Source organism: Gymnodraco acuticeps, unplaced genomic scaffold (assembly GCF_902827175.1).
Source record: "Gymnodraco acuticeps unplaced genomic scaffold, fGymAcu1.1, whole genome shotgun sequence".
NCBI lineage: Eukaryota > Metazoa > Chordata > Actinopteri > Perciformes > Bathydraconidae > Gymnodraco > Gymnodraco acuticeps.
Genome location: NW_022990237.1, coordinates 64,156 through 88,436, shown reverse-complemented (window position 1 = coordinate 88,436; position 24,281 = coordinate 64,156). Strand labels below are relative to the sequence as shown.

The window sequence follows — 24,281 nt, the reverse complement described above, 5'->3', positions numbered from 1 at the left end:
GTATTAAATACATGTAGTGGAGGAAAAGTACACCATGTACCTCTGAACTGTAGTGGAGTAGAAGTACACCATGTACCTCATGTGAAGTAACTAAAGGTATTAAATACATGTAGTGGAGGAAAAGTACACCATGTACCTCTGAACTGTAGTGGAGTAGAAGTACACCATGTACCTCTGAACTGTAGTGGAGTAGAAGTACACCATGTACCTCTGAACTGTAGTGGAGTAGAAGTACACCATGTACCTCTGAACTGTAGTGGAGTAGAAGTACACCATGTACCTCTGAACTGTAGTGGAGTAGAAGTACACCATGTACCTCTGAACTGTAGAGGAGTAGAAGTACACCATGTACCTCTGAACTGTAGTGGAGTAGAAGTACACCATGTACCTCTGAACTGTAGAGGAGTAGAAGTACACCATGTACCTCTGAACTGTAGTGGAGTAGAAGTACACCATGTACCTCTGAACTGTAGTGGAGTAGAAGTACACCATGTACCTCTGAACTGTAGAGGAGTAGAAGTACACCATGTACCTCTGAACTGTAGAGGAGTAGAAGTACACCATGTACCTCTGAACTGTAGAGGAGTAGAAGTACACCATGTACCTCTGAACTGTAGAGGAGTAGAAGTACACCATGTACCTCTGAACTGTAGAGGAGTAGAAGTACACCATGTACCTCTGACTTGTGTTTACTGCCAACCTAAAAGTACCTCAACAATAGTAATCAATAATGTATTGAAAAGTTATTTGGCTGATTGTTTGATATCGGCTCAGACAGGTTATATGGGACGTACAGATGGGTCACTCATTTTGAAATATTAAACTTAGTTTTCTTTTCTTTAATGTTTCATCCTCGTGTAGAAGGCTATCACGAAACACACATTTGGTTGTTTATAGCATAAAGAACATCTGATTTAATGTGAGGTAGGGAAATAATCATTTGAGTATGTGTATATAAATATGTAATTTACAGCAGCTGTAAGCTGCTGGAAAATGCACCTTGAAAATGCTTGAAAAGTGCTTGAATTTGACTTTGGAAAAGGTGTAAGAACCCTGAGTATGACTTGAGAGATTTAAACTCCGCACACTGAGCTCTGATTGGTCACTGAGTTGATCTCTTTTCTATAGACGCGCAGGAGGCGGGCAGCGTCAGGTAAAACAAAGTGATTCAGCCTTCCCAAACCTGAGCCTCACGCGCCGCCTATGTCTGACAGTAAAAACTCTTCATTTATCATTTTCTCTTTTATTTATTTATTATGTGTCTTTAACATAATGTAGTCATTTTGAGTCACTTATAACTCTGCCATGATCTGTACATTTACATGTCTATTTTTGAATAAATCTTTGTAATTTGTCTATAGTATTGTAATAAAGTATTATTTGTTGTCAGTTGTAAATCTGCAATTCTATGTGTATTGAAGTGCTGCATTTGTGGATTGACCATTAAACACAAATATTCCTCCTTCCAATAGTTGTATTTAGTTAGGGCTGAGTTATTGGTGTGTGGTGTGTTCAGGGCATCCTGACGGTGAGGTCGGAGGTGTGTCAGAGCTCCGAGCTGCTCTCCGCTCTCTTCCATCACGAATGTTGTCGAGTGATCGCCGACCGCTTCATCGACGACTCCGACAGAAAGACCTTCAACGGCATCATGGAGAAGGTGTGCCTGTTTATATATTGTTTTTATACCACTGATAAATCCTTTTCTTCTTCCTTTTAGACATCATTTATGTTCTTATTTTAGATGGTCAAATTGAGGAACAAAAAAGCAACAATAAAGGTGTAGTGAAATAAATGATGCTGTAATGCATGAACATCAAAATCAAATAATAAAATACAACAATTTATAACGTTTATAATAAAAGGCAAGTATTTTACAATTATGTGCAAAATGGTCAAAATGTCCCGGAAGTGAACAGAAGAAAATAAATAGTGTTTTATATAACGCTTTTTAACTACTATGAAAGCATTAAGATATACTTAGTTTCATTTTTTTTATTTGTATAGTCCCATTGGTCTCAAATGGCTAAATTGTTCAATTTAAGGATATCTCCGTTTCTTTAGGTTCACACTTGTCTGTCATCTGCACTAAGCAAAGTTTGATTGATTATTTGACAGCTGTTTTATTTGTTGTCTAACCCCTTCCTACTCTTCAGATCACAGTAGAGAATCATGGGAAAGCTGTGATTGAGCATGCTCAGTGGGACAGCTTCTTCGTAGACTTCCTGCGTGAAGCTCCGGAGGCGACGGGAGACGACCCTGAGGACGGAGAGCAGGAGGCTCCAAAGGTCCTCCATCCGGGCAGATTACAGCCATATGAAATACAATCAATACAATACACTTGAATACACACAATATATTTATATTGACATTTCAAATAACTTACATGCACATATAAGAACAGTCAATGTGACAAAGATTGTAAGATATACAAAATTCAATTAAATAATTCAAATGACTAAATAAATACAGAAAACAAAAAAAGTATGATTTAATGGAAACCATAACAAAAAGTAAAAAATCTACATATAAGTAAACTACATATAATATGGGCACAGTACTACAAAACTAGTGCAGAATCAGGTGTGACTCTTCTGCTTTATGCGTACTGTATGTCAAAATGGTTGCTATGGAGCATTACATTTCCGAGCAAAGCTCCTTGTTGAACAGCACATTATCTTCAACAAGAAATGATGTAAACCATCTTAAATTCACAGCGCAAGTCCTCTGGCTAATCAAGAAGCAAAAGCTATCATATTTTCTGCAACTGAAATGGGTTTCTTGTGAGCCTTGCCAAATGTTGCCAATCATTATTTATGTAGCTTAGCATAATGTTTTATTTGTATATATATAATTGACAGGTGTATGAGCCAATCCCATCACTGGACGTCCTGGCAGAGCGGCTGTCTGTTTTCCAGCTGCAGTACAACGAGACGGTGAGGGGCGGAGCCATGGACCTGGTCTTCTTCATGGTAATCACTATTTATATATATCACCTTCATGAGGTGGACATAATGCAGGTTCATCCAAACAGCAACTTATTTTAGCCTTTATTTTTCTATTTATAAATGATAATAAAAAAACACTTGACTTTTATGTTACCAGTATTCACTTACACAATGAAAGCCCCACGAACCCCCGCGCATCAGTCAGTTTTCCCATGTTACATTCAGTGTCATTTTATAAGTGTCTGAATTATAAGGAAAAGAACAGACGCCACTTGTAACTAGTATGGTGCCATTTCAAAGTCAACTTAAAATATGTGTTGTTTATCACGTTTATTAATGCAACACAATTACTTGCTTGTGTTTAGGTACATTCATACAAAAGAGGCCTTATTATGCTTTTTGGGGGTTCTCCGTTTCCTGTAGTGTGTTGTATAGGTTTTTGTGCATGTAAATGGTGCACAAAAACCTATACAAAACCCCCGCATGAAACGCCTCCATTGGACTCCTTTGTTTACTTCCGTAACATAATGACATCACCATTTAAAACTTGCGCTTCTATTGGCTAGCGCTCCAACACATTGTACGTGATAGACTAACGGTATGTCCACACGGTTCCGTCGCGTGCTTCAACGGATGCTTCCCATTCACTTTGAATGGGGTGACGTGAAGCTTTTTAATGTGATTGGTTGTTGGTCGCGCGCCAGACACGCCCACCGGCAAGGTTCAACGCGACGGAACCGTGTGGACGATACGTAAGAGTCGGTCAGGCCGGCCAGAGCAGACTGGGCTCTGGTTTCAGACAGAGGGTGAAAATAGGTGCTGCAGCACAGGCAGTATGAGAAACAATAAAGAGCTTTTTGAACATTAAAGCATGGAGACATGTCCCAGTAGTTCAAAAGTGCATTACATACAAACACCTGAATGACTTACTAAAGAAACATGCAGCTGTAAGGAAAACTTTTCTCTGGTTTTATAATATATATATATATATATATATATAAATACGCTTTTGCCCTTACAGTGTTTTTCTCATGGTAACCCACCCCTCTTTGTCTGCAGGACGCGATGACCCACCTGATGCGGATCTCGAGGGTCCTGCGGACGCCGCAGGGGAATGCCCTGCTGGTGGGGGTGGGGGGGTCAGGGAAGCAGAGCCTAACCAGGCTGGCGTCGTTCATTGCAGGATACCAAACTTTTCAGATCACACTGACCAGGTCTGAAGCAACACACACACGCACAGGTTTATTTATGGGTCTTTAAAATGTTCATCCATCAAGAGTACGTTCCTTTATCATGCAGCACATACCTAAATCAATTAGTTAATATTTTTAAAATCCCATTATAGATCATGTTTGCATTGAATAGACCCCATAATGGTCTAATCATCTCATAGTTGAAAATACTTATGAACTAAGTATTCTTTTGGTCATTTTATCTTTTAAGATGGAAACTAAAAAAGGACATTTATATGTGTACATGCTGCAGGTCGTACAGCAGCAGTAACCTGCTGGAGGATCTGAAGACCTTGTATCGTATCGCTGGTCAGCGAGGAAGAGGAGTCACTTTCCTCTTCACTGACAATGACATAAAAGACGAGGCCTTCCTTGGTAAGATAAACCATTATTAATCGACATAGGGAAATGCAGGTGTCCTGTACACTTGAATTTGTCACTTTCTCTTCTACCCTCCCCCTCCTCTCCAGAATACATGAACAATGTGCTGGCGAGCGGTGAAGTCTCTAACCTGTTTGCTCGTGATGAGCTGGACGACATCGCTCAGGATCTGATTCCTGTGATGAAGCGGCAGCACCCCCGCCGACCTCCGACCTCTGAGAACCTGTACGACTTCTTCCTGTCCCGAGTGCGGAGCAACCTCCACGTCGTCCTCTGCTTCTCGCCTGTCGGGGAAAAGTTTCGGAATCGAGCGTTAAAGGTGAGGAGAGGGCTTTGTTTCCTCTCCTTTCATTGTTCTTTCCTTATCTCTCATCATCGCCTTGGCTTATTTTCTCTCCTTGTCTTTTCATCTCCTCTCATTGTGTCCTCTTCTCTCATAATCTCCTTTCCTTGTCATCTCTAGTCTCCTTGTCCGTCCTTTCCTCTCCTTGTCTCCTTTACTCTCCAGAAATGTGCAAAGTATTGTTGTGATGTATTGTATTGTTCCAAAATGGTTCTATTTGTTGAGCTGCAGTGCAGGGATAGTGAGTGAAAGGTGTCATGGATGAAAAGAGAGAACAGGTTAAAGTTTCCGTGACCTCTGTCCGTTGCCCTCTATAGTTCCCGGGCCTGATCTCAGGCAGCACCGTGGACTGGTTCCAGCGCTGGCCCCGCGATGCCCTTGTGGCCGTGTCGCATCACTTCCTGTCCCAGCACCACGATCTGCGCTGCTCGGAGGATGTTAAGCGAAGCATAGTGGTTACCATGGGAACCTTTCAGGTAGCGCTCACCATGACGATCAGGTGTGTTTTCATTTATCATCATCAGCTGACTGATCACATGACCTCTAACCTCTGCAGGACCTTGTGGCCGAGAAGTGTGCCGAGTATTTTGAGCGATTCCGCCGCCAAACGTTTGTGACGCCAAAATCCTACCTGTCCTTCATCTCCAGCTACAAGGTCATCTACGCACACAAGATGGCCGACGTTGGCACACTCGCAGAGCGCATGAAGACAGGTGAGGCTTTCGTGTTACCTTTTGCTCATAATATAAGCTTAAATTCCTAAAATCTTTGGTTCCAGCTTCTCTAATGAGAATATCCTTTTCTTTGTCAACAGTAAACTGCTGCAAAGATCATTCAATTAGATGTGTCTATTGAAAATTCTCTGAACCCAAATTATTAAATTGGAATATGTTCTGGTTTCTTTAATCCTTCAGACAATAAGAAGAAGTTCTCAAAATATGAATAAACATGTTAATAAATAAGACATTTGAGGACATCAGATCAAATAATCTGCAAAATAGTTGCAACTCTTTAGACACAAGATGATTCAAAAAACGTCCTCTTTTTTTTGTGTTGATAAGTGAAAGAATAACCAGTGTAATATTCAGTTTGTTGTTGTTGTTTCCTGCAGGTCTGTGTAAACTGATGGAGGCGGAGCAGGCGGTGTCTCTCCTCTCAGAGGAGCTGCAGCTGAAGGAGCAGGAGCTCGCCGTCGCCTCCCAGAGGGCAGAGGAGGTCCTGCAGGAGGTCATGGCCAAAGCTCAGGCTGCGGAAAAGGTCCCACAAGACACACTACTTTAGAAAAACATCACAATGTGAAATCAGGAGGAATGTGGGATTTATTTAAATAATGTATACTCAACATTTGTATATATAGCACTTATCAAACAAAGTCAATAGAGCTCCACATAAAGAAAAAAATCATAAAATATCTAAATTAATACAAATAAAATACATGATAATGAAATTCTCGAAGGACAAAACTTTAATAATCAACAAGATGTTTGAAATCTGTTTTTATTTCATTTTCTTATATGATTTATTTTGTATGTATCGCTTTTATGGTTCCCTATCTATGGTTTGTATTTTTGTAAAGCCCCTTAACCGTAAGCTTGTTAACATATTGTAGCTATTGGTTGTGCGGCTGTTCATGTCTGGTTCAGTCTCCATGTTTTCTGATATAACCTGTGTGAATGATCTGCTGGATGTGGAAGTGGTTTGTTAGCTGATAGAATATACGGTTGTTTGTGTTTGTCAGCTTGTTGTGGAGTAAAAACCAACCCAATTGTAATCTCTCTGTTCAGGTGAAGCAGCAGGTGCAGAAGGTGAAGGATAAAGCTCAGCTCATCGTCGACGAGATAGAAGCTGATAAGGCTTCTGCAGAGACCAAACTGGAGGCTGCCAAACCAGCACTGCAGGCTGCTGAGGATGCACTACAGGTCACACACACACACACACACACACACACACACACACACACACACACACACACACACACACACACACACACACACACACACACACACACACACACACACACACACACACACACACTCAAAGGAGACTCAGAATGACTCCAGGGTGACACAAAATGACCACAGAGACACACAATTATGTTTTAGGCATTAGACAAATATTTTTTAAGATGAGCTTTTAAACTAAAAATGTTATAAAAGTGACGAGAAAATTATATCCTTGATGCAGTTTAATTATTAAGTACATTCATACATTTGAAGCAAGATTATTTAAATCCAATCCAATCCAACTTTACTTACAATAAAACACATTTAAAAACGTGTTGTACATCAATACATATATAAAAAGTATATATAAATATACATATAACAATTGTAAAACATGAGACAATAAAACCATACTTAAAGCCACCGACTGAAAATGTAGGCCTTGACTCTCCAGCATGCAGGACTGTTGGTAGGGTCCTTTGGTATGCCATGTTTTAGTCCTGAAGCCACCTCTCTACATTACAGACCATTAAGCCGGCGGACATCGCCACAGTGAGGAAGCTGCAGAAGCCTCCTCACCTCATCATGAGGATCATGGACGCCGTGCTGCTGCTGTTCCAGAGAAAGGTCTCCGAGTCTCGTCTGATGTGAAATATCCTCACACACTTTCTCATCCATCTCACTCTTTCGACTTTTTGTCCACAGATCGACACGGTGAGCGCTGACCCTGAGCGGCCGTGTCCCAAACCTTCGTGGGCCGAGGCCATGAAGCTGATGCAGAACTCATCCTTCCTCAGCATGCTGCTCAACTTCAGCAAGGTCCCATTTATATTATTATACATGTGAAGATCCTCAGGTCAAAACAATGATTGATGAATTGCGGAGCTGGGAGAGGGGGGTCATTTAAAGGAAATTAATGAATTTCAGAGATTAAACTCACACATTTCCTCTGAGTAATATACTCTGAGATTTAAAAAACATAGATTTGCCAGATAAAAATCTTAAATGTCCATTTAAAACTCACCTTCAAAATTAAACATATATCACAAAATTGTTTTCTTACATTCCCAACTATAATCTCAAAGAATATTCAAGTGTTTTCATAGATGTACTCTTTTATTTGGCTTATTACCTTTTGGTGATCAACGTGAGGATATACTAGAATCTTCTGCTGTGTGTGTGTGTGTGTGTGTGTGTGTGTGTGTGTGTGTGTGTGTGTGTGTGTGTGTGTGTGTGTGTGTGTGTTGTGTGTGTGTGTGTGTGTGTGTGTGTGTGTGTGTGTGTGTGTGTGTGTGTGTGTCTGTGTGTCTGTGTGTCTGTGTGTCTGTGCGCTGCAGGACTCCATCACAGAGGAGGTGGTGGAGCTGCTTGCTCCCTACCTGGATATGGACGACTACAACCTGGAGTCAGCCAAGAGGATCTGCGGGAACGTGGCCGGACTCTGCTCCTGGACCCAGGCCATGGCCGACTTCTTCTCCATCAACAAGGAGGTGCTGCCTCTGAAGGTACAAACGCAGAGGAGGGCAGTGTGAACAGAGCCTGAACACAACACACAGATATCTTACTGTGTCGCTTCATGCCTCTGTTTGTGTTCAGGCTAACCTGGCTCTGCAGGAGGCTCGTCTGGTGGTCGCTCAGACTGAACTCACTAATGCTCAGGACCAGCTGGACGCCAAACAGCGGGAGCTGGACTCCGTTAAGGTATCTTCTTCTTCTATATATTCTTTTGATTTGAAGATTTGTTGTCATTGAAGGCTGATTTATAGTTGCACTTCAGCCCTACAGCAAGTGGTCTCTATTTTGAGCATTAATACATACCTCAAAATATCTTTTAAAACAATTCTTTAACATGTGTGAGTTTTTTCTTGTAGATGTACCACTTTAATGTGACATAATATCAAACAACGTCTCATAACCTTCAGGCGCTTTACGACGCTGCCATGAAGGAGAAGCAGGACCTGGAGGAGGACGCCCAGGCCTGCCGCCGCAAGATGTCCAACGCTACTGCTCTCATCGAGGGGCTGGGGGGGGAGAAGGTCAGTGTCATCCACCCATCTAAAGGTGTCCCAACTTTTTCACTGATATCACAATTATCTTTATTTTTCAAATGGCAATGTAACCAAATATAAGGCAGGCGTGAACAACTCTGAAAGCCTTTTATTCACTTCTGGAGAGTCAGATAACATTGACGAACTACAGGTATATGGAATACCTTAAACTTGGAAGCGCCTTTGACCTATTTTTAATAAAGTGGGGTGCCAGTCAGAATCAGGTCTGACAAATAATAAACAAAAATATTCAGCAGAAATGGTTCAGTCAAACCATACACAAATTAATTACTTTGGGAAAATCTCCTCCGTCACCGAAATGCAATACAATATAGATCGCACATCAATTTCCATTTTCATCAGATATATTCATGGGGGGAGTGACAAATATAAGATCAGTGTGTGTGTGCGGTGTGTGTGGTGAAAAGACTCTCTGCTTTAGATAAGAGTCCAGTTGGTTACAACCCAGATATAAATGAAATCCAGTTCATAGGCCCACAAACAAAGGCAACAATTACTGCGGGTCGTATTTAATCTGACCCGTGATTGGACTTTGGACATGCCTGATCTAAACATCATCATTTCATCTCTCTGTCTCCTGGTCCGGCTGTGTTTCAGGTGCGTTGGACTGAGAGCAGCGCTGGGTTTCAGACGCAGATCACACACCTGGTGGGGGACGTCCTTCTGTCCGCAGGCTTCCTGTCCTACGCCGGGCCCTTCAACCAGGAGTACCGCAGCCTGCTGCTGGAGCTGTGGAAGAGAGAGATGGAGGAGAGGCTCATCCCCTTCAGTCCTGTGAGTACTTCACATTGTGTAGCTCCGCCTGTGTTCCCCTCCAAAAACATTGTTTGATCTAAAAGTTAACTAACGCACTGAGCCACATCCTCCTATGTTAAATGTATTCAAAGATTTAGCCTGTCTTGTCAAAGAAATACATATATGTACGTTTTCTTTGACACATCTACAAGCAACATCTAGACTCTCTTGTGAGGAGTTTTAAAAAAGAAATAAGGAAATATTCAATTCTCCGCAGGACTTGAACGTGATTGGCCTGCTGGTAGACAACACCACGGTGAGCGAGTGGAGCCTGCAGGGGTTACCCAGCGACGACCTGTCCATCCAGAACGGCATCGTGGTGACCAAGGCGTCCCGCTACCCGCTGCTGATAGACCCCCAGGGCCAGGGCAAGACCTGGATCCAGAACAGGGAGCGGGACCAGCAGCTGCAGGTGAGTAGTATGAACACATTAAACAAATGTAATCCGAGTGCTGACCATACAGATACAAAGGAGTGGTGACTCTTACGCCCTCTACAGTTTGCTGTTTTGAAGCCTCGATGTTGGCATTATTGCTGCCAACATCTTCATTTTGGGCCGTCACCATCTTGATTCAGTCCATCATCATCTCCGTCACCATCTTGTTTTTTAGCCATCACAATGTTGTGTTTTGGCGGGTTCATCTTGGTTTATTTGACCCTGACAATGCTTTGCCGATCTACATTTAATATTTGTCCGTCACCAACTTGGTTTTCGGAAGTCTTTTTTGGTTCATTTTCTCATAGATTTTTATAAAATCTGATTGTTTTCTGCAACCACTGTAGTCACTGCTGGATCGTAGAGAGAACGTAGGTTTAGGGCACTTGAAGGCATGTTCCTTATATTGTCTCTGTCTGTGTCCCAGGTGACGTCTCTGAACCATAAATATTTCCGCTCTCACCTGGAGGACAGTCTGTCTCTGGGGCGCCCCCTGCTGCTGGAGGACGTTGGGGAGGAACTGGACCCTGTCCTGGACAACATACTGGACAAAAACTACATCAAGTCTGGATCCACTTATAAAGTAGGACTCCTGTGAAGTCTTTCTCCTACATGCATTTCAAACGTACTCTGTCATATCCCCTCTCTATACTATATATAAGTCCAACCAGACGTATACATTCCCAATGTGATTTCTTCTTCTCTCTCTCGCCTACAGGTGAAGGTAGGAGACAAGGAGGTGGATGTGATGAAGGGCTTCACGCTCTACATCACCACCAAGCTGGCAAACCCTGCGTACAGCCCTGAGGTCAGCGCCAGGACGGCTGTGGTGGACTTCACAGTCACCCAGCGAGGCCTGGAGGACCAGCTGCTGGGGAGGGTCATCCTGCTGGAGAAACAGGTCATTCAGCTAGATAGTCAGATAGTTATTTAGCGTTTTTAGTTGCCTACATTAAGCTTTTTGAGTGCAGCAGTGTCTGTTACCCTTCTGTATGTGACTCTGGTTTGTGTTCCAAATAGACACCAAAAGATGTACTTAAACGGCCAATCTGAGAGCGTAGATCTTGTTATCCTGACAAAAGGGAAAACTGTAATTTTGTGTTTACGCCTTTAATCCAATGTGACATTTGAGGATACAATCACCGCAATGAAAAACACGCTGATTCTTTTGAAAAGTCAAGGCCTGTGCATTGGTATCTGCTCGAATCCTACATTTCAGGAGCTGGAAGCGGAGCGAGGAAAGCTTTTAGAGGAGGTGACATCCAACAAGAGGAAGATGCAGGAGCTGGAGGACAGTCTCCTGTTCAGGCTGACCAGTACCCAGGGGTCCTTAGTGGAGGACCAGTCTCTGATTGAGGTGCTGAGGGTCACCAAGACTACTGCTCTGGAGGTACTGTCTCTGTGTCTACTGGTTGTCTTTAATGAAATGTAATGTTGAAAGTTTCTCTAATTTAAATGACACCAAATCATCTTGTCTTCCAGGTTAGTGAGAAGCTGTCGGTTGCAGCGGAGACAGAGCTGAAGATCAACCAGGCGAGGGAGGAGTACCGCCCGGTGGCCACCAGGGGGGGCATCCTATACTTCCTCATCGTGGAGATGTCCCTGGTCAACATCATGTACCAGACGTCTCTGCGGCAGTTCCTGGGACTCTTTGACTCGTCCATGCTGCAATCCGCCAAGTCTCAGCTCACTTCCAAACGCATCAGCAACATTATCAGCTTCCTCACCTACAAGGTGCTTGAGTCAAAAGATGTGACCCTTAAATCATCCAGCAGCAAAGATGATTTTATATTTGTACATATTTATAACCTCTGTGTCTTAAAAGTGTATTTCACTCTCTCTGCTATCCAGCAGGGGACAACTCCTTTGGTGCCAACATAAGTTAGACTAATACAAGTCTATTGGTTTACACTTTTCTGATTAGTCATCATTTTTTTTTCTTCAATACAGCAATATGTTCATATTAGGGCCGGGACTCGATTAAAAAAATTAATCTAATTAATTAGAGGCTTTGTAATTAATTAATCTTAATTAACGCGTTAAAGTCCCGGCCCTAGTTCATAAACTAAAGTATGGTCCACATTTGGGTAAAATGGATGATTAAGAAGCATCAACATAGTGACGGCTTAAAAAGACAAAATGTGGTTGAAAACCTAGATAGGGACAACCAAAAATCAAGATAGCAAGAGCCAAAAAACACAAACTGGAGAAGGCCAAAAACAAGATAGCCATGACCAATATGTCAAAATGCTAAACTGGAAGTTTTGAAGCAGGAGTCCACACACCAATGGGTGACGTACTATGGCTACGTCCACTTCCTGATCTGAAGTCTGCATTCATACTAGAACTCCAAGCCTATAAGAGTCTGCTGTAATGATTTGAACTGGATTCCTGTGTGTCCCTCCCTCAGGTTTACTGTTACACAGCCAGGAGTCTGTATGAAGAACACAAACTGCTGTTCACTCTGCTCCTGGCTCTGAAGATCGCCCTGCAGGCCCGAAACATCTCGCACCCCGAGGTGCTCACCTTCGTTAAAGGTCACACTCCCATCCTTCTCTCCATCCTTTACTTTTTAAACACCAAAGTATTTCAACAGAAAATGCTGTTTGTGTTCGTAGGTGGAGCCTCTTTGGATCTGAACTCTGTAGAGTCCAAACCGCGGCGCTGGATCCTGGATCAGACCTGGCTCAACCTGGTGCAGCTCTCCAGCCTGCAGCCCTTCTCCCAGATCCTGACCCAGGTACAGCCCAGACCCAGGTGAAGGTGAGCAGGTAAAGCTGGGACACCGACCCACCAAAGTGTTCTCTCCTCCTGTCCAGGTGATCCAGAGCGAGCGCGCCTGGAGAGCGTGGTTTGACCATCCAACACCAGAAGATGCCCCACTGCCTGATGGGTACGAGGAGAAGCTCGACACCTTCCGGAAGCTTCTGCTCATACGAAGCTGGTGTCCCGACCGAACCACCGCTCAGGTCTGAAGGCTTAACTCTGCAGGACAAATCGAACTATCTAAGAATCATGTTTAGGAGAAATGTAATACTAACATGCCTAGCCTTACAGTAATGCAAACTGCAGCAAACATAAAACATGCGCTGAAAGTCATTTGGTTCTGTGTTTTCCTATAACATATATATCTTAAACCAAAAGAACAACACCAAACACATTCAATATAACGGGCTGGTGTGCAGAGCGCCTGTAGTTTAACTTAAAAATCATCGTTTGTATATTATCTCTCACTCCTTTTGGAGCTTGCTGTGGAGAACGTACCCTCACTGATTACTTCATAACTACATTTTACGTTTTCCTTCCCCTAACAAAAAACAGATTTTTAAGAACATAAAGTAATCATCCTTTACCGCTTTTTCCCACGTCCAATGCCAATAACAGCATTCAAATGTTTGTTTATCATCCTGCTATTCCCCCTCCCCTCTGTTCTTATTTTTTATTTATTACCTCTTAATAACATTATACTTTTACAGAAAATATCTCCCACAGCTTGTCTCATTTTCCCTGCTATGTCTGTCAACAAGAATAAAACATATGTTGTATCTGTGTGTTGAGCAGGCGCGCCGCTACATCTCGGACTCCCTGGGTCCACAGTACGCTGAAGGTTTGGTTCTGGACCTGGACGCCATGTTGGCAGAGAGTGCCAGCAGGACGCCGATGGTCTGTCTGCTGTCCATGGGCTCCGATCCCACCGAAAACATAGAGAGGCTGGCCAAGAACAAGGTGAACTCAATCAGTGGAGAGAGGAAACATGAAGGATGGGAGAGGGACAGTACAGGACATTTCAATAGATTAACACAAGAGGAGACAATGCAATGGTCAGGGACAGGGGAAGGTTTGAACAGTATTTTATAGATGAGTTATGGATAGAAATGCATTAAAGGTTCAAACCCCACTGCAGTCAGCATGTCGTTGTGTCCCTGAAGACACTTCACCCCAAATCGCTCCTGTGGGGATTGTCAACAGTATTGAGTATGTAAGTCACTTTGGATAAAAGCGTCTATCAAGTGACATGTCATGTAATGTAATGAATCAAGTTTTGCTCTCTGCCTGCAGGGGGCGCCGTGCCTGTCCATCTCCATGGGGCAGGGCCAGGAGGTGCACGCTCGCAGGCTATTGGCCAGCAGCATGACGGACGGCGGCTGGCTCCTCCTCCAGAATTGCCACCTGGGACTGGATTTCCTGCCAGAGCTGCTGGAGACGGTTACCACAGCGACGGCAGACCGCGTGCATAAGGGTTTCCGTGTGTGGCTGACGACAGACGTGCACGAGAGGTAACACAAGAAACCCAATGATGATTTATCAGAAAAGGAACTTAAATATAACATTTGCTGAATAATGTTACTGTGCTTGTTTGTGTGCAGATTCCCCATCACATTCCTTCAGTCCTCCATCAAGTTCACCAATGAACCTCCTCTGGGTAACAGTTTCATATGATTAACTAAAACTCTCACTCAATATGTCTGTCTTTTATATTTAATTGTATAATTTTTTAATGAAAATGTTGTTGTTCTCGTGCGTGTACCTCAGGGATGAAGGCGGGCCTGAAGAGGACTTTCAGTGCTGTCACTCAGGATCAGTTAGAGATCAGCAGCCTGCCTCAGTGGAAACCTCTGCTGTACGCCGTGGCCTTCCTGCACACCACCGTGCAGGTCTGTCCACACAAATGCTACATTTACCACTACATTTAAAAAAGCATATTCAGATACACAAATAGTCTGAACAAACTGAAATGTGTTCCTGGACGATTTGGAAAAGATCCCCTCTCTCTTCTCTTCTTCTCTTTCCCACCAGGAGCGCCGTAAGTTCGGTCCTCTCGGCTGGAACATCCCCTACGAGTTCAACCAGGCAGACTTTACCTCCAGCATGCAGTTTGTGCAGAACCACCTGGACGACCTGGACTTAAAGAGAGGAGTGGACTGGAGCTGCCTGCGCTACATGCTGGGTTGGTCCTCTTATGGTTTCATCTACTTCTCCCTTGACATGACATGGCAAGATACTTAGAACAAGATACAATAACAACAGATACAACAAGATGTCACAATCTTATGAAGGACCCAAATGCAGCACTCGAGAAACCACGGAGTATTGGTAATGTACTTAATTGGTAATAATACCAGAGCAGAGGAATACCGGATGATGTACAGGCACACGAACCGGAGGACAGCGGGCAGAAGGTGAGTCAGGGCCGGGCAGAGGGTCAGGGAGCAGGCGAGGCGGTCAGCGTAGGTACAGGCAGGGTCAGACAGCAGGCAAGGCAGGATAGTCCAAGGACAGGCAGGATCAGGGATCAGGCAGGGTCGGAACCGGGTAGGCAATCTGATGACAAACGCGTGAAAGACTAGCATGAGGCAAAGTACGATCTGGCAACGGGTGTGTGTGTCTGGTGAGGGTTTAAATACTGGCAGTGAAGCTAATGGGTGCAGAAGAGAAAGAGAGTGAGCAAAAACGTGGGTGTGGTTAACAGGTGAGACAGGTGAATGGAAAACTACTGGTGAAAGATGGAGCAGACTGTGACACAAGAAGAAGATGCAATGGACTGGAAGTAGGGATGTCATGCAAACTAAACTCTGGTAATAAGTTGATGCCACAATTCAACAACAAAAGATGATGTTGTTTTTGTCTCCATGGTATCACAGATACTTTAGTGTCCCAGAAGATGATAGAAAATGTGTTTGGGAGTCATTCAACTCTCAATTGACGCCTACCAAATCTCTTGAAAATGCTACCTTGTGAGCAATGGAAATCTGTTACTATGTAGTATTCAAATGTAGTCTTGACAAAATGCAGTTGTTTAAAGAAGATCATTTAAGATTTGTTGTATTCATTTCCAAGATAAACTGGGATTGGTTTGGACAACATCTCTAGATTCAAAGATTTAAGACGCAAAGAGGAAGGATATGAAAAAAGACAAAAGATAACAACGTGCCGGATCAACTGTTGTGGAAACTTCTTCTTGGAATAATACATGAATATAGAACAACTGGGATGTTAGGTTCGATCTTTTAATAACGTCAACCCCTTTACACTGAAACTGCCAACACATGAACCAAGAAGAAAGACAAACTATCTCTCTGTTTATTTCATTCTTTTTATAAAAACATCCACCTGCCTCTGTCCCTGTGCAGGCGAGGTGCAATACGGCGGCCGGGTGACAGACGACCTGGACAAGTGTCTCCTGAACACCTTCACTGGGGTGTGGTTCAGTGAGAGCACCTTCAGCGACACCTTCTGCTTCTATACGGGCTACAGCATCCCGGGCAGGGCCAGGACGGTGCAGGACGTCCTGCAGCACATCGACACCCTGCCGCTGGTCGACTCTCCTGAGGTCAGAGCATCACACACAGCAGCGTCAAAACATGAAGGCTGGGGCTCCATGCTAAGGAACGTGCCACTTTAGTGTTAGGCTATAGCCGCTTTCACACCAAGTACTTTGCCAGCACTTAGTGCCAGCACTTAGTGCCAGCACTTAGTGCCAGCACTTAGTGCCAGCACTTAGTGCCAGCACTTAGTGCCAGCACTTAGTGCCAGCACTTAGTGCCAGCACTTAGTGCCCCCATGGAACTAAGTACAGATCGCGTTCACACTTGCTTTGGGTTTACAGGCAGGCCGCAAACAATTTCACGGCGCATACTGCCACCCGAAGTCCCCGGAGTTAGGGACTGGCTTCAGTAGAAGCTGCTGGGAGTCCCAGCAGCTTCTACTGAAGCCTTCTGAGTAAATCGCCAGAACGCCATACATTATTCTCTCTCCATTGGTGCGCTGGGCTAATGCTAATAATGCTAATGCCAGCAAATACAATGGCGGCTTCACAAAACTTTTCAGAGTTTTACGGGGCGTGGTTTGCAATTCACCCAGCCAATCAGAAATTGGAACTTTTATCTCCCCAGGAAAGTAAGTACCACCTCTCTAGCAGGGACTGAAACGGGGGGAAAAGTTCTCTGAACTAAGTACTCTTTTTGATGTGAACGCAAAATTCCAGGAACTAACGGAACTAAACGGGAAAAGTACGGGTAAAAGTACTCCGGTGTGAACACACCTAATATGTTTTAATTTCCGAGATAATGTTGTACATTTATTATAAGATAAGATAAGATGTACTTTACTGATCCCAAATTGGGAAATGTTTGCGTTGCAGTAGCATAAAAAACAAGGCATTGCACATAAGTAGAAATTAAAAGAGTCAAAATAAACAATTCTAAAATAGAAACATCTCAAAATAGAAATAAAATAGCATCAAAAAGTTGAAAATATACAAGTGGACCGTGAAAACAAATAAAACACCATTGAAGGGCCAATTTTCAGTTAACACAATATAAAGCAGGATATTATTTACATTAGGTGTGTAAGGAACGGAATATTAAATCTAGATATTCTTACAAATTCTGGTGGTAACTTGTGCAAATAATATATGTTGGGTGTTACCAAAATAAATGTGCAATTTATTCCATTTTCTTACTTATACATTTGAAAAGTTGTGCTTTAAGAATGTATGATGGTTTCTGTCTCATTAACTCGTTTTTTTATTCATTTGAAACCCATACATTCATTTAATCATATATCCAAAACATTTAGGAAAATCTTACAGCAGTTGTTTTTAAACACATTACTTCAGAAATATTATACATTTAAAAAGGAAAAGAAAATGACAAAGATCCTCCTAAAATATCCAAACCCTGAACAGCTTCATCATTAAACCTTTGACTTCCTGTTTGCAGGTGTTTGGGCTCCACCCTAACGCTGACATCACCTACCAGACCAACCTGGCCAATGAGACGCTCCGCACCATCATCAGCATCCAACCAAAGGACTCCGGGGGCGGGGCCGGGGAGACGAGGGAGGCCAGCGTTCAGAGACTCGCCGCCGAGATGCTGGAGAAGCTGCCACCGGACTACGTGCCGCACGAGGTGCGTTTGGTGACTAAGATTCATTCCTATGGAAGTAAAAGGACTTTGAGATGGGTCTCGTAGGAAAAGCATAAACATATTTGTATTTGGTAAACAATAAATGCAGTACTAATAATAAGCAGTAATAATCAATCAATCAATTTCCACTACATTCAATTAGTTCCATTTTAGGTTAAAAATAAATAAATAATAATAATAATAATAATAATAATAATAATAATGATTATGGAGCCAGGGGAGATGATTTATTTTCTGAGGAAAAACTCACCATTGTCAAAATGGTTTTCAAGAAAAAAACTCTTAAATATAGAATAAAATGACATCCTGATAACATTTCTGTCTGATAACTACAATACATACTGTATGAATACAGAGTTTGTGTTATGAATCATAATTCATCTATACACTAGTGATATGGTCCTCTGTAGAAAAGTTGAGTAACTGTGGAGTGTGTTTTGAAGGTCAAAGGTCAGCTGAAGAAGATGGGTCCGCTGCAGCCAATGAACATCTTCCTGCGACAGGAAGTGGAGCGCATGCAGCGCGTCATCGGCCTCGTACGGAGCATGCTCACCGACCTCAAACTGGCCATCGACGGTCAGCACACACACACACACACACACACACACACACACACACACACACACACACACACACACACACACACACACACATATTCTACAAACACTATTATGGCAAATGTGATATCTATTTACAAGTATATTTAACGTTATTATGTGTGTGTAAATATAGTCCCATTTTCTGTGTCCCTGCAGGCACCATCATCATGTCTGAGGACCTGCGGGACGCTCTGGACTGCATGTTCGACGCCCGGGTCCCGCGCCTGTGGCTGCGGCCCAGCTGGCCCTCGGCCTCGCTGGGCTTCTGGTTCAGCGAGCTGCTGGAGAGGAGCCTGCAGCTCCGCGGCTGGATCAGCTCCGGCAGGCCGGACACGTTCTGGCTCACCGGATTCTTCAACCCTCAGGTTGGATAAAAGTCCTCCCACGTAGAGAAGAGTTTAGAAACAATGTTAAGGACAGTCAAACAAGAAAAATCTAACTTCTCAAACAGGACATACTAAAGAGGAACAGTTCAGCAAAGACCTTTCTGTCCTTGTGCGAAAACAAACCTGAGAATAAAGCCAAGAAAATATCTAATATGCGACAAAAATAAGTCAATATTATAGTCATAGATGTTGTGAGAAGATGCAGAAGATCCAAGGAAAAATAATTGCAAGAATAATTTTATAGTATTGGAGAATATTCAAGTTATTTTTCTCCATTAATTGGTCAATTTCATTCTGTGAAATGTATCACTTTAATCTCTATTCATTTAAAATATTAGCCAGGGTAGAAAAATACGAATAAATCTGCAACTGCCAGTGGTTTTCATCTGTCAGGGGTAAAAATGTAATTTGCATGTTTTTTCTTCTTCATCTTTAAGATCTAAATTCCAGATGTGTATCTTCCTTATTGAAGATAATGTGTTTCTGAGAGAAACCTGACGTAACTTGAGTCTCGTCACTTTTGGTGTTTTTCGTAAAGGGTTTTCTGACCGCCATGCGCCAGGAGACCACGCGCTCCAACCTGACCCGGGGCTGGGCCTTGGATACTGTCACCCTTAGCAACAATGTCACTAAGATGATGAAGGAAGATGTGGTGGCTCCGCCCCCAGAAGAAGTGGGCGGGGTCTACATCTACGGCCTCTTCCTGGATGGGGCAGGGTGGGATCGGCGAGGAACCAAACTCTGCGAGGCCCCCCCAAAGGTGGAAAAACAGGAAGAAAACCATAACTAACACATTGAATAAGAAAAATAAATGTATTAGCAAAACAAAAAAATACTGACACATAATAAATAATAATAAATGAAATATATGATGAAAAAATGGAAAAAGCAATAATTACTGATAAATAATAAAGTGATGCCTTACTAATTAAAATAAGAAACAATAATGCAGGAAAAATGGTTTGATACAATTATGGAGCAAAATGTACTCAAATGTAAACACTAATAAAAGTAATCTGCTCCTCAGGTCCTCTTCAGCCCCCTCCCCGTGGTTCACGTCTTCGCCATCAGCTCAGCCAACATGGCCGACAGCAAGCTGCCCCCCGGCGGGGGTGGGGGGGCGGTCAGCCTGTACTCCTGTCCGGTCTATAAGAAACCGCGCCGCACCGACCTCAACTTCATCTTCTTTCTGCAGCTGAGGAGCCTGCAGCCCCCCCAGCACTGGACCCTGAGGGGGGCCGCGCTGCTCTGCGACTGCAAGTGATGCTCAGCCGCGAGAGGAAGGCCTGCAGCGGCCATGTTTGTAGTCTTTAAAGGACCACATTTGTTCATTTACAAGTTTGAGACTGATCTAAAAGTCACATACAGTGTACTCTCCTGATGATCACACATCTGTTTTAGATGGATCTTCTTTGGTTTTCTTTTATTACAATTATAATAACTATTCATATTTAAAAAATAGCATAATCTTGATGCACTTTAATAAGATTATGTTTTAGGCTCAGAAATAGAACATTTAACATAAACTGATAATGGAAAAAAATATATATAAATAATATTTCAACACTTTTTATTATTATATTTAAATGTTTTGTCATTTGAAAAAAAATTACAAGTGATTTGTGTGAAATTATAAAGAATTGTGCGCAAATAATGAAGTAGTTTTGTGATCTGATGTAGTTTGATGTGTTGCTTTACTTTCTCTCTGATTTTTTTCATTTCTATCAAAATAGCACGTTTTTATTATATATATTAGCGATATTTCTTCTAAAGTCAAATAAGGTCCAACTTCTCTGCGGTGTAAGATTTAGTAATAAATCCCTACAAAATAATCCGTTTTAAACCAGGGGGCCGCCGGGGTCCTGGGCCCTCTGTACCTCTACAGGTACCAAGGGACACATTCAGTCCGACTGAACCCTAACCCTTAATTATATCTTAACTAAAATAGATGACCATGAACATTGTTTAAGGCTCTATACCAAACATAATGGTAAACCACATTTACATATTTGCCTTTGTTAATGTTTATTCAACATAGCATACAAACTGCAAACATAAACCTTAGACACAAACAGAGATATTTCATAAAGTGTTGACTTTTTATTCTGAATATTCTTTCACAGTTTGATCGTGCATTACATTCAGGGGACGCCTTTATCCAAAGTGATATACCTTCAACCATGGAGACACACATTCAAAAAGCAGAAATGCTGAGTCAGCTTCAAATAAGCCAAAAGGTTCTCAGTGCTACATACATTGCACACGTTTCAATCATTTCAATATAACGTTTCTTTGTTGCATAACTAACACTGTTTCTAAATAAACTCAAATGAGGTCATATTCATAATTTCACTCTCAATGTTTCGCCTCAATCTCTTGATGTTTCTTCTCCTTTCATTTTGTCCTCTCTTCTCTTTAACCTCTTTTCACATCTCCACTATTCTTCAGTTCTTTCTTCTTAATTCTGTAAAAAAATAACAATAAAATCTTTAGAGAATAATGGTGAACCAATACATGAATTATAATCAAAATAAGATATTGATATTTACCTTATACATGAGAAGCTTCAGCTTAGTGTTGCCCTCCTCTCCTCTCTCTGAAAGACACGTTTAAAACAAGGGACGATATAGTTCAAACATCTGGGGAAAGATTATTCATGAATAACTACCAGTTGTGATGAAGAGAACTGTACGGTATTTTTAAGGGTTCACATTTAAGGTTGCCTCCCACCTCCTCACCTCTTCTCTCTCCTCACTAGAAGCAAATCACAGACCAAAGTGAATAATAGTTTCAAACTTTAAATAGCGTCATGAAGTGAACTTCATGAAAGTTATGAGATAAGAACGTTTGGAATGATAGGTCACGCTTCATTTGGCCCTCCTCTCCTGTCTTCAAAAAACAAACAAATGCAGACACTGGTCAATAACAGCTGAAATGTTAAGAGACTAAAGTGATGTGTTATCCAGTTCATCTACATCAATAACTGCAAATCCCCCACCGCTCCTCTCCCCCAAGGTGTCCCTCAAGGTTCAGTTCTCGGCCCCCTCCTCTTCATCCTTTACCTGCTTCCCCTTGGTCACATAATCCGCCGTCATGGACTTCAATTCCACTGCTTTGCCGACGACATCCAGCTTCTCATCTCCACCAAGTCCATCTCCACTGCTACCCACTCCATCCTGACAAACTGCATCACTGAAATAAAATCCTGGCTCCAACTTAACTTCCTGAAACTCAACTGCGATAAATCTGAAATAATAATCAGTGGACAAAACAAGCTCACCACACCTATCCATAACTTCACCCTCAACATAGACGGCTTCATAAACCTCCCCTCACATCCGGAACCTAGGCATCATATTTGACCAAACCCTCTCCTACATTAAACAGATCACAAAGACAGCCTTTTTCCACCTCAAAAACATCGCCCGTCTACGTCCATCCCTCTCTCCCACTGCTGCCGAAACCCTCATCCACGCCTTCATCACCTCCCGTCTGGACTATTGCAACAGCCTCCTCTACGGTTCACCTGCAAAAATCCTCAAAAAACTTCAATATATCCAGAACTCCGCCGCCCGTCTACTCACCCACACCCGAATCCGTGAACACATTACACCCATCCTCATCAAGCTCCACTGGCTCCCCATCCCCCAGAGAATTCAGTACAAGATCCTCCTGATGACATACAAAGCCCTCCATAACCTGGCCCCATCCTACCTGACTGACCTCCTCCACAGACACACTCCCACTCGCTCCCTCCGCTCTGCTACTGCCAACCTCCTGTCCGTCCCCACCCGGACCAACCTCAAGTCCTGGGGCGACAGAGCCTTCTCCGTTGCTGCACCCACCCTCTGGAACTCACTACCCCAATCCATCAGAGATTCTTCCTCCCTCACAGCATTCAAAACATCACTCAAAACCCACCTGTTCAACACTGCATTCAACCACTGACCACCCCCCCTCCCCCCCTATTTTTTGTTCTGTTTATCTCTTTTTGTATTTCTTTGTTATCTATATTTTTTTTCTTTCTCTTGTCTTTTTTTCTCCTCTTAATTCTCTGTCAAAGCGTCTTTGAGTTTCATGAAAAGCGCTATAAAAGTCCCATGTATTATTATTATTATTATTATATTATCCATCTGAGTGAAAATGTACCTTTGATGTGATGTTTTTTTTAAATTTGTATTTATTAATAGAAGGACCATGCATACAAAAACATTAATCTCAGCAAAGAGAAGAGATGCAATATGCCAGATTGTTCATACTTGCCCTTTTCCTCTCCTCTCTTCTTTCAGTCTTCCGTTACTGTTTCTTCTCTATTTTAATCATCTCAACACATCTCCTCTCTCCTGTTCTCTTCTCATACCTACTCTTGTTTCCTTCCCTCTCAATTCAACTCCCACTATTTACAATTTCTAATTAGTGTGAATGCTATTTACAGCATTCCACTATAGTTCTTCAAATCTTTATTCCCCTTATTATTTCAGCCAATACTTTGGCTCTCCATAACTTCAGCTTACTTTAAGCTTTCACAGTTTACAGCATTCACACATGTTCTAGTTTTCCAGTACCTCTTCAATCAAATAACAAAGGAAAAACCCAAGCAGTTTGACTTTCTTTTGAAAATGATGATCAAAGGTTTATGTTTGAATAATTTAGATTGTTTTTGCTTCCCAACAAAAACCAAGAATCATTCATTTTATATGAATTGCATTGAAATCTGAGAGCAGGTGATGATAAACATGTCTGTAACCATGCTGCCACTTTGAGTTTCACGCCATGCCTGCCTGAATATACTCTATGCAAGTACTATGGTATATTGAATAGTGCTATATATATTAGACTCTGTAATCTTAACTATATCTGATAGCTCAAGCCCTCCTTTCGTTAGTCTTCCTTTAAAACAGAGGATGAATGTCTTGTTTGTCAGAAAATAGCCTAATGTTGAGTACATTTTAGGTTTGTACGTTTACGTCCATGTGAAAGATAAACATGATAGTAGTGTCCCTGTCCATTAAACACCGGTTGTTCCCATAACCAGAAAAAGAGTGATGGTACTTTTCCCAATAAATAATGTCGCTAAGACTAGGCTCATCACTTTGAAGCATTCCTAAATTAAATTAAAAGAGCAAGTTCAGCCCGTTGGTCATCCACACACCAGGTGCCGTAAATACCTGACCACATCCATGATCATTGAATGATATACAACTGTGTGGTTCAAACAAACAAG

The 24,281-nt window shown here is 42.4% G+C and overlaps 1 protein-coding gene across 1 annotated transcript in view; it reads left to right on the top strand.

Moving 5' to 3' along the window:
* Window positions 1-21,394, top strand: part of LOC117548254 (dynein heavy chain 5, axonemal-like) — a gene marked incomplete at its 5' end in the record, with an annotated part of 53,941 nt that extends 32,547 nt beyond the window's left edge. Inside the window, 35 exon segments of the mRNA XM_034219412.1 lie at window positions 1,517-1,657; window positions 2,154-2,285; window positions 2,859-2,969; window positions 4,005-4,159; window positions 4,431-4,552; window positions 4,648-4,877; window positions 5,219-5,377; window positions 5,458-5,614; window positions 6,013-6,158; window positions 6,686-6,820; window positions 7,370-7,471; window positions 7,550-7,663; window positions 8,182-8,349; window positions 8,441-8,545; window positions 8,767-8,880; window positions 9,511-9,687; window positions 9,926-10,120; window positions 10,572-10,727; window positions 10,863-11,045; window positions 11,364-11,534; window positions 11,627-11,878; window positions 12,555-12,681; window positions 12,763-12,884; window positions 12,964-13,113; window positions 13,706-13,870; window positions 14,204-14,421; window positions 14,512-14,567; window positions 14,678-14,799; window positions 14,942-15,092; window positions 16,276-16,475; window positions 17,866-18,054; window positions 18,516-18,648; window positions 18,828-19,036; window positions 19,596-19,817; window positions 20,085-21,394. Coding sequence (XP_034075303.1) covers window positions 1,517-1,657; window positions 2,154-2,285; window positions 2,859-2,969; window positions 4,005-4,159; window positions 4,431-4,552; window positions 4,648-4,877; window positions 5,219-5,377; window positions 5,458-5,614; window positions 6,013-6,158; window positions 6,686-6,820; window positions 7,370-7,471; window positions 7,550-7,663; window positions 8,182-8,349; window positions 8,441-8,545; window positions 8,767-8,880; window positions 9,511-9,687; window positions 9,926-10,120; window positions 10,572-10,727; window positions 10,863-11,045; window positions 11,364-11,534; window positions 11,627-11,878; window positions 12,555-12,681; window positions 12,763-12,884; window positions 12,964-13,113; window positions 13,706-13,870; window positions 14,204-14,421; window positions 14,512-14,567; window positions 14,678-14,799; window positions 14,942-15,092; window positions 16,276-16,475; window positions 17,866-18,054; window positions 18,516-18,648; window positions 18,828-19,036; window positions 19,596-19,817; window positions 20,085-20,321 — 5,526 coding nt within the window.
* Window positions 21,395-24,281: the final 2,887 nt, after the last annotated feature.